The sequence below is a fragment of the Castanea sativa genome, chromosome 4 (genome assembly GCF_040712315.1).
Source record: "Castanea sativa cultivar Marrone di Chiusa Pesio chromosome 4, ASM4071231v1".
Classification (NCBI taxonomy): domain Eukaryota; kingdom Viridiplantae; phylum Streptophyta; class Magnoliopsida; order Fagales; family Fagaceae; genus Castanea; species Castanea sativa.
Window position 1 is genome coordinate 39,663,064 of NC_134016.1, and position 18,298 is coordinate 39,681,361.

Consider the following 18,298-nt stretch of genomic DNA (forward strand, 5'->3'; position numbering starts at 1 on the left):
AAATTCTTGCTCATTGCTGCTTCCACCTTTCCTTCTAAATGTGCAAACTTTGTGTATAACGCGTCATGGCTGAGGCCATCCTGTTTTTTCTTGCATTATAGGTGCACCGTTATCACACAACTCTTCTTACATGGGTGATGTAAAAGAAATATGAAATGTATCTTTCCTTGCGCTAATCAATTCATAATTTACTTTGAATTTTATATTGTTAAATATTTTTTAAAATTATTGTTTTTAAATGAATAAATGGTATCTCCCTTCACAATACAATAGAAAGTTCAACCAAAAAAAAAAAAAGAACAAACAAAAATGGTTACAATTTATTGTAATAATCCTGTAAATGTTTGACAATCTGTCAAGACCCAAAAAAATAAAAGGCGACGGTCACAAGAAACAAGCCTTGTGGAGACACTACGTACTGCGGTTTGTTTGTCCTATATATATATGGAGAATCTAAGTTTAAATCTTTTTATTCACTTGTTATAATAATAATAAATAATAAAAATAATTGATTACAATTTCTTGTCACAACCATGAAATTAAATCATATGGTATGCAAGACTTTTTTTCCATCGGAATAAGAATCAACTTAAGTCGGCTCCTAAACATAAATTTTTCCAGAGTTTGCATCATGCATTTGAAACCAAAGATGGTTTGAAACTATGCTCTTGTCAAAGACTGTTTTTGGTTTTTCTTTTTGCTTTAATTTTTTTTTTAAATTTGTATTTAAAAGTTTTTTTTTTTTATAAAAAGATATGAAAGAGTATTTTTTTAGTGGCTAATGACATTTTTGGACAGAAAGATAAACAGTGACAATAAATAAACACTTCATGGACTAAATTGATAAAAATAAATAAATAAACTTTAAGGTAAAAAATTAATGACAATTTACCAAACTCAATGGATTTAATTTGTATTTTAGATTTAGCCTATATTTTGTTATGGTAGGTATGCACGTGGATGTTGTCATGTACTTGATATCAAGTTTGAGAGAGTTAAATTGGAAAAACTGATTTGTATTAAGCAAATGTGTATATTACATTGCTCTGCTTTACATATATAGCAAGACTGGCGTGAAATAATTATTAAAAAAAAAAAAATCTAATAGCCATCTGATGTGGCATAATAGATTTACTGTTCAGCTACACGTGTCAATATATATAGAGCAGTGTATATACTATACTGCTTGTCATATAGCAGCTCTCAATACTCCTCCGGGAGTTTTCACATCCGGGTTTGAATAAATGTTGTTATTTTACTATTTAAAAAACTAATTTATTTATTATATCATTCCACTTTACAATATATATAACTTCTCAATTTATACAGCCCATTAAAATAGTATAACTACACAATAATACCAAAAAAAAAAAAAATTCATCTCTCTTTTTTATCTAATTTCTCTCTCTTCCCCTCTATCTCTTAGCCTCTCACAATAAAATTTTTTTACAACTTGCTACAATAGTTTGTATTTATAAGAATTCATTGTAACATGGATGTAAAAACGTTTAGAGATACACACCCGGATAAAGTGAGTTTTTTTTTTTATAAATGTTTTGGGATGTAAAATAGCAATTTGGGGTTTTAATGCTAATGCTCAATGGGGCATATATATTGATAATTCCCATTTTGTTGAGTAGTGAAGAGAATTAATGGAGTGTTTTGGTAAAAATGTTAGAAAGTTGATGTTGAGTTGGAACATAAAAAGTCTTGATCAATCCTTCTTGAATATTCTTGCCTCTAATGAAGTGACAATCTACTTCAGTATGTTTGGTTGTTTAGTGGGAAATAGGATTGGCTGCAATATGCATTGTAGCTTGATTATCACAATATAACATTACTACTGGTGTTTGTTATAAATTTACCAACCAAACAACTTCACAAGTAGTATTTGTTATAGATACCACTTAAGGGATTTGGTTCTTGAATTTTTTCTTATTCCAAAATAAACACACACACACACATATATATATATATATATGAGAAAACATAGTAAAATGGTGTGTAGCAAGATGACTTACAAAGTTATCGGATATAGTCGACAATGGTGTATAGTAAAATATTAGAGGTTGGGGAAGCTAATTCAATTACATTTAAGACTACTGGTTTAGGAACAAAAATAGAGTACATGGCCTTTTATTGTTGCAAATGACTAAGATCAAACATCATGGTTTGTTCTTGCCATGAGGGTGATCTCTTTTTGTTGTAAACTGTTCTAACCTTTTGCTGTTGCTAAGGATTAAAACATGTTTGTATCCTAATTCAATAGCTCGAAGCATGGCCTCTACCTGAGCAGCCTGGACTGTAAGAGAGTAAGGCTTCCTTCCACTGCTAGCACTACTTGTGAAAACTGTAGTTCCTTCCAAATTCTGGGCTTCATAGGCATAACCGCTTCTCTTGGAACTTCTTTTCCTATAGCCTGCCACTTTGATGAGTAGCTGCCATACATGATGTAAATTCTACTGTATGGAGTGATCTCTATGATCTGGTTGCTGAACTTGATCTTTGTTATAAGCTTCTTGGTACATAAAAATAAGAGTTTGGGAGGTGAGAGTAACTTCCATGGGATTTGGCATTTTCCCTTGCTGTATGACCTTTCCCATAAGGACCAAAGGATGGTGAATAATGATCGTAGAAAGCTCATTCTATTCTAATCCATAGAAATTTTTTTTTTTGGCAGTCTGGAAATAAATCTATGGATCATAAAATATATTGAGCTTTCTACCGTCATTATTCACCAAAAACCAGCCAAGAGTTACGTTCTTGAAATTAAACTCTTTACACGGACTTAGTAACGAGGCCACTAACATAGGAATTAATTAATCATATAGATACCTCCTTAATTTTAATTTTACTAGATATAATATAATGTAAATCTATAGAAAAAAAATTAAATTTTGATATAAACACAATCAAAATTATATTTGTCATTCGAATTAATCGAACAAATTAAAACCCACATAAACCCAATCATATCGACTTGTTTAATTTTTCGAATAAGCCAAACTTGGAGTAGTTATAAATAAATATTGTCGCTTTGTAATAATCTCTACACATGTCAAGAGTTAATAAAATATGTAGGCAAAAAAAAAAAAATATATATATATATATATATATATATATATATATATATATATATAATAATAATTTGAGAATAAAACACATGATATATAATTATATATCTGACTTGAAGAATATCCACCATTACCCAACGCAATAATACAACACCATCTAGCAAAAAAAAATTTAACGGAGGGCGAACTTGACTCCAAAATTCTTCACAAGAAATGATGGGTGGGAAATACCATCATTGACTTGCCGTCCCTTAAAAGCTAATACTCCGAATAGTTTCCGAGATTGTATAGTTGATATAGGCGAGCGATCAAGAAAAAATCAGAGAGAAAAAAAGAAAAAGAAAAACAAGGATGGAGTGGCTGAGGCTGAGCAACAAATGGATGGCTACGGTGGCAAGCATGTGGATCCAGTTTAGCATAGGTTCATACACCTTCGGCGTCTACTCCTCAGTCCTGAAATCAAGCCAAGGCTATGACCAATCAACTCTGGAAACTCTGGCTGTTTTCAGAGACATAGGCTCAAGTGCTGGAGTCCTTTCTGGGGTTCTATACACAGCCGTAACACACAGTAATAGTTACTCTGGTTTTTGTGGGCCATGGCTAGTCCACCTTGCCGGAGCAATACAGAATTTCTTGGGGAATTTTCTAACGTGGGCTGCTGTCGTGGGATTAATCAAACGGCCTCCGGTGCCATTGATGTGTCTGTTTATGTTCTTTTCAAGTCATTCTATGCCGTTCTTTAACACAGCCAATACAGTTTCTGGTGTACAAAACTTCCCTGATTATAGTGGGACCATTGTGGGCATCATGAAGGTACAATTCTATGATTGGCTTAGTCATTCTATGTGGGCATCATATGGTTTTATAACTTATTCTATCTCCATTTTCAAAACTGTATATTCTCTCAAAATATATATATATTATGAATCAAAACTATATTTATTCTCACGCGGCCCTACACTTTTTATTTATCATTCATAATTAGTCATATCCAATAGTTAAATATAGGTATAAAATTAATTGTTGTCCTACAAGTTTTTGGTTTAAAAAGAGTCACCAATATTAGAAAATAACAAAATCTAATAAACGCTTTAAATTGTAAGTAACTTGACTTCTTTTAAAAATTCATTATATTACAAAGAAAAAGGACTATGAGCACCCTAATTTTTTCCCTCTTTCAAGAAAAGGGTTAAGATATCATATATAATATGTATCTATACCAAAAGCCATAGCAGGTCAACAAAGGTTAAAAGTTCGAATAATCCTTCTCTCCCAATTATTAAATTATATATACTAGTGGCTCTCAAAAGTTGGAGTCCTCTTATTTGATTGAAGCATAATGGTAAAAATGATTCTTTTCAACAATATATTGTACAATTAAACTCAAGATTAGAATTTTTGTCACAATTTAAAATTGATTGACCATGAGAAGTGATAAGAAAAAGTGATTGTCTATTAATCACAAATTGACCACATCAAAATAGTGACAAAAACTATGATACAACTTAGTTGTGTTGTAAATTGTAAAAGGATTGATTAGACTTTGTTGGTCATATATATTATAGCCTGATTCTTGACAATATCACTACATTTTTCTTCAAGCATATATATATATATATATATATATATATATATATATATATATATATATATATAGAGAGAGAGAGAGAGAGAGAGAGAGAGAGAGAGAGAGAGAGAGAGAGAGAGAGAGAGAGAGAAGAAGAAGAAGAAGAAGAAGAAGAAGAAGAAGAAGTTTCATGAAAACCATGACTTATTTTACGAAAAAAAAAAACAGTCCTTCTTGCTTGAGTTATGCTATGCTATGCTGTAATATTACCTTCTCTCTTTGCCAGGGGTGTACAGGAATTAGTGGAGCCATACTAATTCAAGCATATAACACATTCAACAAGGGCGAGCCCAGCACATTCCTTCTAATACTTGCTCTGTGGCCGACGTTTGTCTCCCTTGTGCTTATGCTTTTAGTGCGAAATTATAAAGCCAACACAAGTGATGTTAAGAAGTACTTGAATGGTTTCTCTGCACTTGCTCTAATCGTTGCCGGTTATCTCATGATCATGATAATTTTAGAAAACATTTTTAGTTTACCTTTATTTGCACGCATATTCTCCAATGTACTTCTTTTGCTTCTACTCGCATCACCTCTTGGAATTGCAATCAAAGCTCAGAAGGAGGACTCCAAGAGATTTGAAGAAACACTTTCCTTTGAGAGTAATACTTCAATGGAGAACCCCAAGTCAGTGTGTTCCTCGTCTGACTCATTTGTAGCAAAGGATCTAGCATATCATGAATTACCTAGTGGTGAGGGTCAAGTTAATGCTGCTTTAGATGATACAATTCTATTTGATGAAGAGGGTGGTATGAATCTTTTGCAAGCCATGTGCACTGTAAACTACTGGTTGTTGTTTATTGCAATGGTATGCGGAATGGGATCTACGCAGGCTGTGCTTAACAACTTGAGCCAAATAGGACAATCTCTCAATTATACAACTGTGGAGGTGAATAATTTGGTCTCTTTATGGAGCATATGGAATTGTCTTGGCCGTGTTGGAGTTGGGTATTTATCAGATTATTTACTACACACAAGAGGCTTGGCAAGGCCATTGTTGATGGCTATTACTCTAGCAACAATAGGTATTGGCAACATTGTTATTGCTTCTGGATTTCCTGGAACTCTCTATGTGGGTTCGATCATAATGGGCATTTGTGATGGTTCACAGTGGTCATTAATGCCCACAATCACTTCGGATTTATTTGGTGTTAGGCATATGGGTACCATTTTCAACACTATAGGCATAGCATGTCCTCTTGGATCATATATTTTCTCTGTTAGAGTTATTGGATATATATACGATAAGGAAGCAGGTGGTGAGGATCACTACTGCTTTGGTGCTCGATGCTTTATGTCATCTTTTTTTATCATGGCATCCTTGGCTTTCCTGGGATTTCTTTTCGTTGTTGCATTGTTCCAACGTACTAAGAGCTTCTATATGCTCAGAAGATTAAAGTATTGAGAAGTAAATCTGCAAACTTTGTGTCAATTGATAGCATAAAGGTAATGAGTTATGCAAACTTTGGGTACAAGGCCACTAATTTCGATCGAAAAATATTTTATTTATAATAGAGATGGTCAATAAAAGTATAGTGATATCAATATCTTGATTAGTTTTTATCTTTTTGTTTTATTTGTATTATATATGTTTAAAACTAAGATGTCACATTAGCAGTTTGTAAAGATGTTATAAAATAGTTTGTGTCTGAATCATTACTCTTTGGGAAGATAATGAAATCACATCCAAATCTTGCATAGAGATCATATACGCAACGAGAAATGTTACATTTACAATATTTTCACAACATTTTCATAATAAATCATAGGTGGTAAGTTATTATTTATTCATATTTAAATCTACCACTGAAATTACATTTTTTCCCACTAATAATAAGTTATAACATGTCAATTACAATTTGCTGTGAAAGTGCTACGAAAATATAGTGAATATAGCATTTCTCATACACAACAGAATGAACAACTTGGCATTTCAATCTATTAAGAAATTCAAAGAACCAAGCAAAAGCAATAGAAACAAGATCCCCAAGCTCACATATACTTTCTCCATGAAAGGATAAAATTTGGTTGCAGGAACGGAACCAAGAGTTTATCCTAAGGGGGCCAAATCATGAAGAAAAAAAAATTCATAGTTTTAAGAATTAGAGTTATACCAAAAAAAAAAAAAAAAAACAACAACAACAACAACCACCACTACCACCACCAAGGGTCTTGTAGTTGAATTAACACCCCCTTAGTCCTCATGTACAAAGTGCAGTTTATAAAGGAAAGGGTTAGATCTATCCTCTGTTACCAAAATATAAATAAAATAAAAGATATGATAGGATTGGATATTTTGTACATTTCAACTTAGTCTCATCAAGATGTAGTTCAATATTCTTTTAAATCCAAAAATTCATTTATGATTCATTCTTCATTAAATTTCAATTTTTTTGGGATTTCTATAAGTTTAGATCAACTTAATTGATTCTTTTTATAGAAAGATTAGAAAGGCTTTTATAATTGTAAACTTAAAATGCTACTATACATCCCATAAAAGAACTAATTATAAATGATAAGGTGATACGACAGACTCTATTGACTATCATTATTTTGTTGAAAGTGTTTGGCACAAATTTGTTATTCTTGGAATTAAACCCTTTAGGTTGATACCGCTTAGTAATAGGCCACTTATATAGGAATTATCTAATCATTTTGATATATCTTTAATTTTTTTTAATAGATACAATATGATTTGAATGTAGGACTCATTCTAAGATAATTACACTTTATCATCAATTAAAAAAACTCATTAATATTTTGTGTAAGCACAATTCGAGATCAGATTTCTTACTCGAATTAATTAAACTAACAGAAACCAAAGAAAACATTTATAACTCGATTGTTGATATTTCAAAGTTCCTCGGATTATGGACTTTCTTTATTTTCCAAAAATATCTAATCATGGACTAATTCAAAAAAACATTTTCACTTTGAAAGAAATTTTTTATATAACTTATAACTTTGTAAGAAATGGTACACGAGTTGGAGTTCATAAAATGCATACTTTATATACACAAGGACAAATGATATAGGTATGGAAGAATATCCTTCCACCCAATAATCCAACACTAAACATACACATATTGACTTGGCTACCCTAATAAGCTAATACTACCATTTTTGGGGATTATAACTTATCTAGATAGATAATGGCAAAAAAAAAATTCTAAGTTTGCATTTGTATATTTGAATGTGAAATTTCTATAAATATTGAAAGTATGTCTTATGAATTTCTAAATTTTATAGATTTTAAACATATTCCAAATTCAAGGATCTAATATTCTTGGTGAATTTATCAAATCCAAAATTTTGACACTTTTTAAACTACCAAAAAAAAAGTATTTAAATTTGAATAACCCGAATCCAAGTTTATGTGTCCAAACCCCGTCATCCAAACAGAGAAAAGAGAAAAACAATGGAGATGTTGAGCAACAAATGGGTGGCTACGGTGGCAAGCATGTGGATTCAGTGTAGCAGCGGTGTATACACCTTCAGTGTCTACTCCTCTGTTCTGAAATCAAGCCAAGGCTACGACCAATCAACGCTCGAAACCGTGGCAGTTTTTAGAGACATAGGCTCATCTGCTGGGGTACTATCTGGGTTACTATACACCGCCGTAACACACAATAGTAATTACTCTGGGTATTTTCGTGGGCCATGGCTGGTCCACCTGGCGGGAGCAATCCAGGGCTTCTTTGGGTATTTTCTTATGTGGGCTACCGTCGTTGGATTAATCGAACGGCCTAGGTTGCCGGTGATGTGTCTGTTCATGTTGTTATCCAGTCACTCTATTACTTTCTTTAACACAGCCAATATTGTTTCTGGTGTGCAAAACTTCCCTCAATTTAGTGGGACCATCGTGGGCATCATGAAGGTACATACATACAAATCTTTCAGACTATTCCATGATTGCCCATATGAAGTTAATAAATTGAGTAAACATTTTTAATTTGATTGGTCATTAGGAACATGATAAATAATTTTTTAAATTATATTTTTTCTTTTTTCTTTTTTTTAAGTTAGGTATACCAATTTGTAAGATTTATGTAAATAAAATAAAAAAATCTAGTATCTCTTGCATTATTTGTAAAGAAAAAAAAAATAGTCTATAATTACTAAATAAAATAATTAGGGGATGGATATTTCTTCTTCTTCTTTTTTCCTTATAATCATTAGGGGATGACTTCAAATCTTCACCCAAATCACTATCAAAATTTCCTATAATTTATGATTAAACTAATGAAATTAGAATTATCATAACCAAGCTATGAGATTGAACATTTGAACCATCTTTTGAATCTTTCCATGACTAAAGTCTCAAATAAAAAATTGAAAAAAAAAAGTATTTCCTATATAAATATATATATATATATATATATATCTCACAATTTGTGGGATCCTTACACCTATGTTTATGTGGCCCATATATTATGAACACTTGATGCATGAGAAAATTTTTCCTTATTTAGCTCTTGAATTTAATCCCGATACTCACAGTAAAATATGAATCATGATCACAACTTTTTTAGTTAAAATAGAGAAGTAATATCTCAGCCTTTAGCCAAACCATTCCACTCCCTACCCAAAATTGTTGAAATTTTAGATCATAACCTCCTAATTGATTGAAGCAAAAAGGAAAAAACGATTCTTGGCAACAATTTACTACACTATTAGACTTTATTAGTCATACGTATTATGACCTGATTCTGGACAGTATCACTACATTTTTCTGTTGTAATGATCAAGCTAAGAGGAATTTTTTTTTTTTATGTGGAAAGCCATGGCCTTCATGAAACTTCTAAATGAGTTCTAATTCTAAAATGATTGCTTAAACTAGACAGAAATATGACTTCTTTTACCAACAAAAAAAAGCTTGGCTTCTTTTGTAATCCCTCTTGCTTAAGCAAGCTATGCTATGCCTGTAATATTACCTTCTCTTTGCCAGGGATGTTCTGGTATTAGTGGAGCAATACTAATTCAATTATATGACACATTCTACAAGGGCGAGCCAAGCACATTCCTTCTAATGCTTGCTATTTTGCCTACATTCATCCAACTTGTGCTTATGCTTTTGGTGAAAATTTATAAAACAAACACAGGCGATGACAAGAAGCACTTGAATTCTTTCTCTGCAGTTGTTCTGATCATTGCTGGTTATCTCATGATTATAATAATTTTGGAGAACATCTTCAGTTTACCTTTATGGGCCCACATTTTCACCTTTATACTTCTTTTGCTTCTACTTGCATCACCCCTTGGAATTGCAATCCAAGCCCAGAAGGATGATTCCAAGAGATTTCTAGGAACGTTTTCCTTTGAGAGTAATCCTTCAATGGAGAACCCCAAGTCAATGGGCTCCTCATCTGAGACTTTGTTAGCAAAGGATCTAGCATATCATGAACTACCTAGTGGTGAGGATCAAGTTAATGCTGCTTTAGATGAAAAAATTCTGTTTGATGAAGAGGGTATGAATCTTTTGCAAGCTATGTGCACAGTAAACTTCTGGTTGTTTTTCATAGCAATGGTATGTGGAATGGGCTCTACGCAGGCTGTGATAAACAACTTGAGCCAAATCGGACAATCTCTCAATTACACTAGTGTGGAGGTGAATAATTTGGTCTCTTTATGGAATATATGGAATTGTCTTGGTCGTGTTGGAGTCGGGTATTTATCAGATTATTTACTACACACAAGAGGCTGGGCAAGACCATTGTTCATAGCTATTACTCTAGCAACAACGATGATTGGCCACCTTGTTATTGCTTCTGGATTTCCTGGAATGTTATATGTGGGTTCAATTCTAATGGGCATTTGTGATGGTTCGCAGTGGTCATTGATGCCTACAATTACTTCGGACATATTTGGTGTTAGGCATATGGGTACTATTTTCAACACTATAGCCATAGCATGTCCCATTGGATCTTATATTTTCTCTGTTAGGGTTATTGGCTATATTTACGATATGGAAGCAGGTGGTGAAGATCACTCTTGCTTTAGTACTCGTTGCTTTATGTTATCTTTTTTTATCATGGCATCCTTGGCTTTCCTAGGATTTCTTTTTGCCATTGCATTGTTCCAACGCACTAAGAGGTTCTACATGCTCAGAAGATTAAAGCATTCTTTAAAATGATGAGAAGTAAATATGTAAACTTTGTCTACAAGGTCATGACCTCGCAATGAATTGACAAAAATTAATAGCATAAATGTAATGAGTTATTCTCAGGCATCACTATATTTTATATTTCTTTGGTAAGGATCTAATTAAGAGATATTCGTTAAACAAAAAATATTAATAAAAATATGACTTATTTTTTAGAAACTGTTTTCTACAAAAAAATTTCTAAAAAAATAATTATATTTTACACCATGCTAAAGAAAGAAAGTGATGAGACTATATATATATATATATATATATATATATATATATATATATATATATATATATAAAAGAACTAGAGGTAATTACACTCTTCTTTCTTGAGATTTAGGGTCCAAACTTGAAGGGGGAAAAACACTCTCTTTTTTTTAGGTTTAAAAAAATTAACACTTCCCTCCTTTATATATTAATAACGAAATGTTATAAATTTTTATAAGAATCTCTTTACAAAAATTTAACTACTATTGGTAAAAAAAAATTATAAATTTAGGATAAAAATGTAAAATTTATCAAGCTTCAAAATATTTGCAACGAGAAATCTCTCCATAACACATTTAAAAAAAAAGAACCAATAATAAACAAAATTCACACTTAATATTTTAAAATACATTTTAATTAAAAATTTAAATAATGAATATCAATTATGAAATAAGATCATCTTGTGTAAACTTGCCCTTTGACAAAAGAAAGATTAGTACACAATATTTTTAATATTAATTTTTTTTTTTTTTTAAAGATGGAGTGGCTGAGGTTAAGGAAAAAAATTTTCGTGCGCCAGGCGCATGAAAATTATGAAATACCAGCTCGAGGCTGAGGCTGAGGCTGAGCAGCAAATGGATTGCCACGTTGGCAAGCCATATGGGTTCAGTGTAGCCGCGGTGCATACACCTTCGGCATCTACTCCTCAGAGGCTCAAGTGCTGGAGTCCTTTCTGGGGTTCTATACACCGCCGTAACACACAATAATAGTTACTCTGGTTTATGTGGGCCATGGGTGTGCAAAACTTCCCTGATTATAGTGGGACCATTGTGGGCATCATGAAGGTACATTTCTATCATTGCCTTGGCCATATATGATAAATAACCTTTGCTTAATTTTTGGCTTCTTCTTTTTTGAAAGGGTGCCTTTTGCACTACTACACAGTTTATTGACGTTTTAAAGAGTTATTTTTGTCCCAAAAAAAAAAAAAAAAAAAAAAAAAAAAAGAGAGGAAGAAAGAAGAGAAGAAGCTACTTTAGGCTTTTTAGCACCTCAACCGGTTCTACGTCCATTTATTTACTTTTTCATGAATCCATCCATTTTTCTTTTACCGTGCATAGTGAATCACATCAAATATTAATTGTGAAAATTAATGAGGAATTAATTGTGGTCCTAAAAATTTTCTGTTTTAAAAGAGTCTTGCCAACAGTAGAAAGTATCAAAGACTAATAAGCCTTTAATTTTTTTTTTTCCTGAATAATAAACCCTTTAAATTAAAAGTGACTTGAAACCTTTGAAAGTCGTTCAATTACAGGAAAAATGGTCTCTATGAGCACCTAAATTATTTTTCCTCATATGAAAAAAAAATGATAAGGTATGATAATATATATCTATGTTAAAAGTCTTATAACTCAACATATGTTAAAAACTCAAATCTATTTCTCACAATTATTTAATTAAAAAAAATACTATATATATATATATATACACACCTATAGCCTGTAGGTGAGTAGGTTCCACCTTGGAAGCTAGTGGCTCTCTAATTATTTTATTTAAATAATTTAAGTTAATAAATTGAGTAAACATTTTTTTTTGACTGGGAGTATATATTTTTATTTGTTATCTAGTGTCATTCTAATTGTACTTATTTTATTATGAATGAATTATGACATTATAATTAATTTTATTGGTATCATATTAACAACATAATAAATAATTTTTGTAATTATGTTTAGTTTTTTATTATAAAGTTAAAAACACTAGTTTATAAGGTTTATGTTGTAAAATTTATAGTATCCATTGCATCATTTGTAAATAAAAATAAAATGAGTCTATAATGTTTAATAATTTTACTTAATTACTAAATAAAATAATCAAGTTTAGGGAGGACTTAAATATTCACCAAAATCACTATAAAAATTTTACAATAATTTAGGATAAAAGTAACAAACTTAAGATTATCATAATCATGTTATGAAATTGAGACCATCTTTTGAATCTTATCACAAACTCTCAAATGATTAAAGTCTTAACTAAGAGAATGTATCTCATTCATCTGATATATAGATGTCCTATATAGTGGAATCCTTACACCTAAGTAACTATATATATGAGCATTTGAAGCATGAGATAAATTTTCCTTAGCAAGATAGCTCTTCACTCCAATCCTGCTACTCAGACTATAAAATATAAGCCATAAGTCTCCTAGTTTAAAAAAAATAACAAAAAACAAAACTTGTTGAAGGGGTTGTAAAGTTTTTGACTCATGAGTCATGACCCACCCATAACCTCCTGCTAACTAAATACTGTACTATTAAACTAGAGAAAGTCTAAAAACATAATTTTTGCCATAATTTTAAAAATAATAAGTCTATATAAAAATGATTATTTATCCATCACAAATTGACCACATCAAAATAGTAGTGACAAAAATTATGGCACATGAGTTGTGGTATTGAAGAATTGATTAGACTTTATTAATCATACCTATTATGGTCTGATTCTTGACAATATCACTATATTTTTCTTCAAGCAAATATAGATCGCTAATTTTTTTTTTTTTTATTTGGTGTAATGATCAAACTAAGTTTAAGTGGCGTATATTTTACGTGGATAGTCTCAGTAATTACGCATAAAATACACATAAGAAACATGTATGTCCGTAAGATTGAGAGAAACAAGAGTTTCTTGTTTGGTTTTCAAAACTTGCAAAAATAATTTCATTTATTTAAATGTAAAATTACAATTTACGTTATGAACGGAACACGTTATATTCATCTACTTAAATACGCTTGATAAAATTTCTTTACAAATAGTTTTAATTGTTGCTGTCATCTTAAATACGCAGATAAATTTCTTAACAAAGACTTTTTGATTGTTGCCGTCAATAATGGACTAATTAGAAAACCATCGTCGCTTTGTAAGAAATTTTTTATACAACTTTGTAAGAAATACTACATGTGTTGGAGTTCATAAAAAATAAGACAAATGATAGAGGTACGTGTTGCATTATTAGATGGCTCCACCTAATAATGCAACACTATAATAAAAATATTTCGCAGGAAAATGATGGTGGGACATAGACATACACACATTGACTTGGTTATCCTTTTAAGCTACCACTACCATGGGATTATAAGGCAAGAAAGGGAAAAAAAAAAAAATCTAAGAGAAAAGAGAAAAATGGTGGAGAGGCTGAGCAACAAATGGGTGGCCACGGTGGCAAGCATATGGATCCAGTGTAGCAGCGGTTCATACACCTTCGGTGTCTACTCCTCAGTTCTCAAATCAAGCCAAGGCTACGACCAATCAACGCTCGAAACCGTGGCTGTTTTCAGAGACATAGGCTCAACCGCTGGGGTACTATCTGGGGTACTGTACACCGCCGTAACATGCAATAAGTACTCTGGTTTTTGTGGGCCATGGTTGGTCCACCTGGTTGGAGCGATCCAGGGCTTCTTTGGGTATTTTTTGATGTGGGCTGCTGTCGTTGGATTAATCGAACGGCCTAGGTTGCCGGTGATGTGTCTGTTCATGTTGTTGTCCAGTCATTCTATGACTTTCTTTAACACAGCCAACGTTGTTTCTGGTGTGCAAAACTTCCCTCAATTTAGTGGGACCATTGTGGGCATCATGAAGGTACATACATCATTACATATATCTTTAAACTATTCTATGATTGCCCATTTGAAGTTAATAAATTGAGTAAACATTTTTAATTTGATTGGTCATTAACAACGTAATAAATTTTCTTTTATTATTTTTTTTTTAGTTGGATATAACAATTTGTAAAGAAAAATAATTAGTCTATAAGTTTTTTAAAATTTTACTTAATTACTAAATACAATAATTAGAGATGAAGGTTTTTTTTTTTTTAACTTAGAATCATTAAGGGATGACTTAAATCTTCACTCAAATCACTATCCAAATTTTCCTGTTATTTAGGATTAAGCTAATGCACTTAAAATTATCATTTTAAGTGGAGTTTGTGGTGTGTTTTTATACTAAAACATCTTTCCCTTTTCATTGTGTGTATGTTTGTTTTTCAAAAAAAAAAAACCTTAGAATTATCATAATCAAGTTGTGACTTGTGAGATTAACCATCTTTTGAATGTTGCCATGACTAAAGTCTTAAATAAAAGTAGATATTTCCTACATAGAATATATAGATATCTCACAATTTGTGGAATCTTACACCTGTCCATGTGGCCCATATATTATGAGCATTCAATGCAAGAGATCACTTTTTCTTATTTAGAAAGCTCTTCGCTTTAATCGTGATGCTCACCATAAAGTAAATCACAACTTGTCCGCAAACAATATATATATGCAATACATCCGAGTGAAGAGTCGGCAAAGTTTTTGACTTGTGACCGGTCCAGAATTCGTAATCATTCCACTCTCTACCCAAAACTGTCGAAATTTTAGATCATAACCTACTTATATTGATTGAAGCAAAAGTTAAAAATGATTTTTGGCAACAACTTACTATACTATTAGACTTTATTATTAGTCGTACGTATTATAACCGGATTCTTGACAATATCACTACGTTTTTCCTGTTGTAATGATCAAGCTAATTAAGAATTGTATTTTTTATGTGGAAAGTCATGGTCTTCATGAAACTTCTAATTCTAATTAAATGATTGCTTAAACTAGACATAAAAATGACTTCTTTTACGAATAAAAAAAAAAGGGTGGCTTTTTTTTGTAATCCCTCTTGCTTGAGCTATGCTATGCCATGCCTGTAATATTACCTTCTCTCTTTGTCAGGGATGTGCTGGTATTAGTGGAGCAATACTAATTCAAGTATATGACACATTCTACAAGGGCGAGCCAAGCACATTCCTTCTAATGCTTGCTCTGTTGCCTACATTCATCCCCCTTGTGCTTATGCTTTTGGTGAAAATTTATAAAACAAACAGAGGCGATGAAAAGAAGTACTTGAATTGTTTCTCTGCAGTTGTTCTGATCATTGCTGGTTATCTCATGATTATAACAGTTTTGGAAAACATCTTCAGTTTACCATTATGGGCACACATTTTCAAGTTTATACTTCTTTTGCTTCTACTTGCATCACCTCTTGGAATTGCAATCCAAGCCCAGAAGGATGATTCCAAGAGACTTCTAGAGATGTTCTCCTTTGAGAGTAATCCTTCAATGGATAACCCGGGATCAATGGGCTCCTCGTCTAAGACTTTCTTAGCAAAGGATCTAGCATATCATGAACTACCCAGTGGTGAGGCTCAAGTTAATGTTGCTTTAGATCACACAATTATGTTTGATGAAGATGGTGGTATGAATCTTTTGCAAGCAATGTGCACTGTAAACTTCTGGTTGTTGTTTATTGCAATGGTATGTGGAATGGGCTCTACGCAGGCTGTGATGAACAACTTGAGCCAAATCGGACAATCTCTCAATTACACTACTGTGGAGGCGAATAATTTGATCTCTTTATGGAGTATATGTAATTGTCTTGGTCGTGTTGGAGTTGGGTACTTATCGGATTATTTACTACACACAAGAGGCTGGCCTAGACCATTGTTCATAGCTATTACTCTAGCAACAATAGTTATTGGCCACCTTGTTATTGCTTCTGGATTTCCTGGAATGCTATATGTGGGTTCAATTCTAATGGGTATTTGTGATGGTTCGCAGTGGTCATTAATGCCTACAATCACTTCGGACATATTTGGTGTTAGGCATATGGGTACTATTTTCAACACAATAGCCATAGCATGTCCTGTTGGATCATATATTTTCTCTGTTAGGGTTATTGGCTATATTTTCGATAAGGAAGCAGGTGGTGAAGATCACTCCTGCTTTGGTACACGTTGCTTTATGTTATCCTTTTTTATTATGGCATCCTTGGCATTCCTAGGATTTCTTTTTGCCATTGCATTGTTCCAACGTACTAAGAGGTTTTTTATGCTTAGCAGATTAAAGCATTCTTTAAAATGATGAGAAGTGAATATGGAAACTTTGTCTACAAGGCCATAGCTAAGGCCATTCTTTTTTCTTGCGTTGAAGTGCCCTTTTTTCACTCCATTTATATTTTCTTTCATTATCGCTACTCTTTCTGTAAGATGGGCCCTCATATCGTAGGTTCCCTGGTATAAGAAGGGGTAAGCATCATTAAGAATGGATACATTAAGTTGATGGAGTTCTTTAAAAAAATTTACATTAAAAATAAATACTTAAATTTACACTAAGATTTGGGCTAATGTCAATCACATTCAAGATATTTCAAAATTAACCAACTTGGTTCCTAATCCCAACTTGCTCTTTAAACACCATTAGGTCTATTCCCGTTTGTTAGTCGTTTAGGCCTCTATTTTATCTCTCCTCTTCCTATTTCTCTCTTCTTTCTCATTTATCTTCTCTCCTCTCAACTGTTCTCTTTCCTCTCTAAAAATTCAATTAGCGCATAAACACTAATGAACGTTTAGACCCCCCATATCAAAATTACCAATACAAGCTTATACACAAACAATATATGTGCAAAATGATGAATATAGGCTAAACCCAAAATGGTAAAACGCTCTAAATCAAAATTAATCACAAACATAGCAGCAATTAAAAGGTAAAGAGTAAGGGAAGAGAGATGCAAACATAAAGAAAACACGACAATGTGTTATCGAAGAGGAAACCGAAAAACTCGGCGAAATACCTCTCCGCTACCCTCTAAGTTGTAAAATGATCCACTAGAGAATAAAGTTGGGATACATGAATAACAATAAACCCTCCAAGCCTAATCTACACGATGCACCTAAGCCCTCCAAGTTTCTTGCTCCAGCAGGGTTACGTCAAACAAGCTCCATATTGCATCCGCCATCCTTGGCATCTTCCAATACTTCTCAAGCTCCAAAAATACTCTCAACACTCTAAATAGGTGTGGGTAGTATTTGGGTACAAATCTCCTCTCAATGGATATAACAATTGGAGAGGGAAAGAGAAGAGACTACAAAAATTTCTCCCTAAGAATGAGTAGCTCTCTCTTTTTAATAAGGTGGGTATGTTGTAGAAGCCTCTCTTAAGGTTTTTCTCTTAATAGGCTCCTTTTTCAGTATATTACATTTCGTGGGTATAAGGGTATTTATAGTAGGGTATGGGATGAAATATGAAAAGTCAGTTTTCAGCAAAACAGGGCATTCTAGCAAATCTGCCTCGCAATTGGAACGAGTCCCGAGTTTGAGTTACAAGTTAACTACCAGGCCAAACTATACTTTTTGTCCTGTA

At 32.5% G+C, this 18,298-nt stretch overlaps 3 protein-coding genes across 3 annotated transcripts; all 3 read left to right on the plus strand.

The window, feature by feature from the left end:
• Positions 1-3,267: 3,267 nt before the first annotated feature.
• Positions 3,268-6,312, plus strand: LOC142632092 (protein NUCLEAR FUSION DEFECTIVE 4-like). The gene is made up of 2 exons (XM_075806509.1): positions 3,268-3,887; positions 4,928-6,312. Exons 1-2 carry the CDS (start codon positions 3,426-3,428, stop codon positions 6,104-6,106), a joined length of 1,641 nt encoding a protein of 546 aa, XP_075662624.1. The 5' UTR covers positions 3,268-3,425; the 3' UTR covers positions 6,107-6,312.
• A 1,807-nt stretch (positions 6,313-8,119) lies between these two features.
• LOC142630315 (protein NUCLEAR FUSION DEFECTIVE 4-like) lies at positions 8,120-10,834 on the plus strand. The gene is made up of 2 exons (XM_075804292.1): positions 8,120-8,578; positions 9,650-10,834. Exons 1-2 carry the CDS (start codon positions 8,120-8,122, stop codon positions 10,832-10,834), a joined length of 1,644 nt encoding a protein of 547 aa, XP_075660407.1.
• A 3,377-nt stretch (positions 10,835-14,211) lies between these two features.
• Positions 14,212-17,032, plus strand: LOC142630994 (protein NUCLEAR FUSION DEFECTIVE 4-like). Its single transcript, XM_075805047.1, has 2 exons — positions 14,212-14,698; positions 15,833-17,032. The coding sequence occupies exons 1-2, from the start codon at positions 14,243-14,245 to the stop codon at positions 17,018-17,020; spliced, it is 1,644 nt and encodes a 547-aa protein (XP_075661162.1). The 5' UTR covers positions 14,212-14,242; the 3' UTR covers positions 17,021-17,032.
• The last annotated feature ends 1,266 nt before the right edge of the window (positions 17,033-18,298 follow it).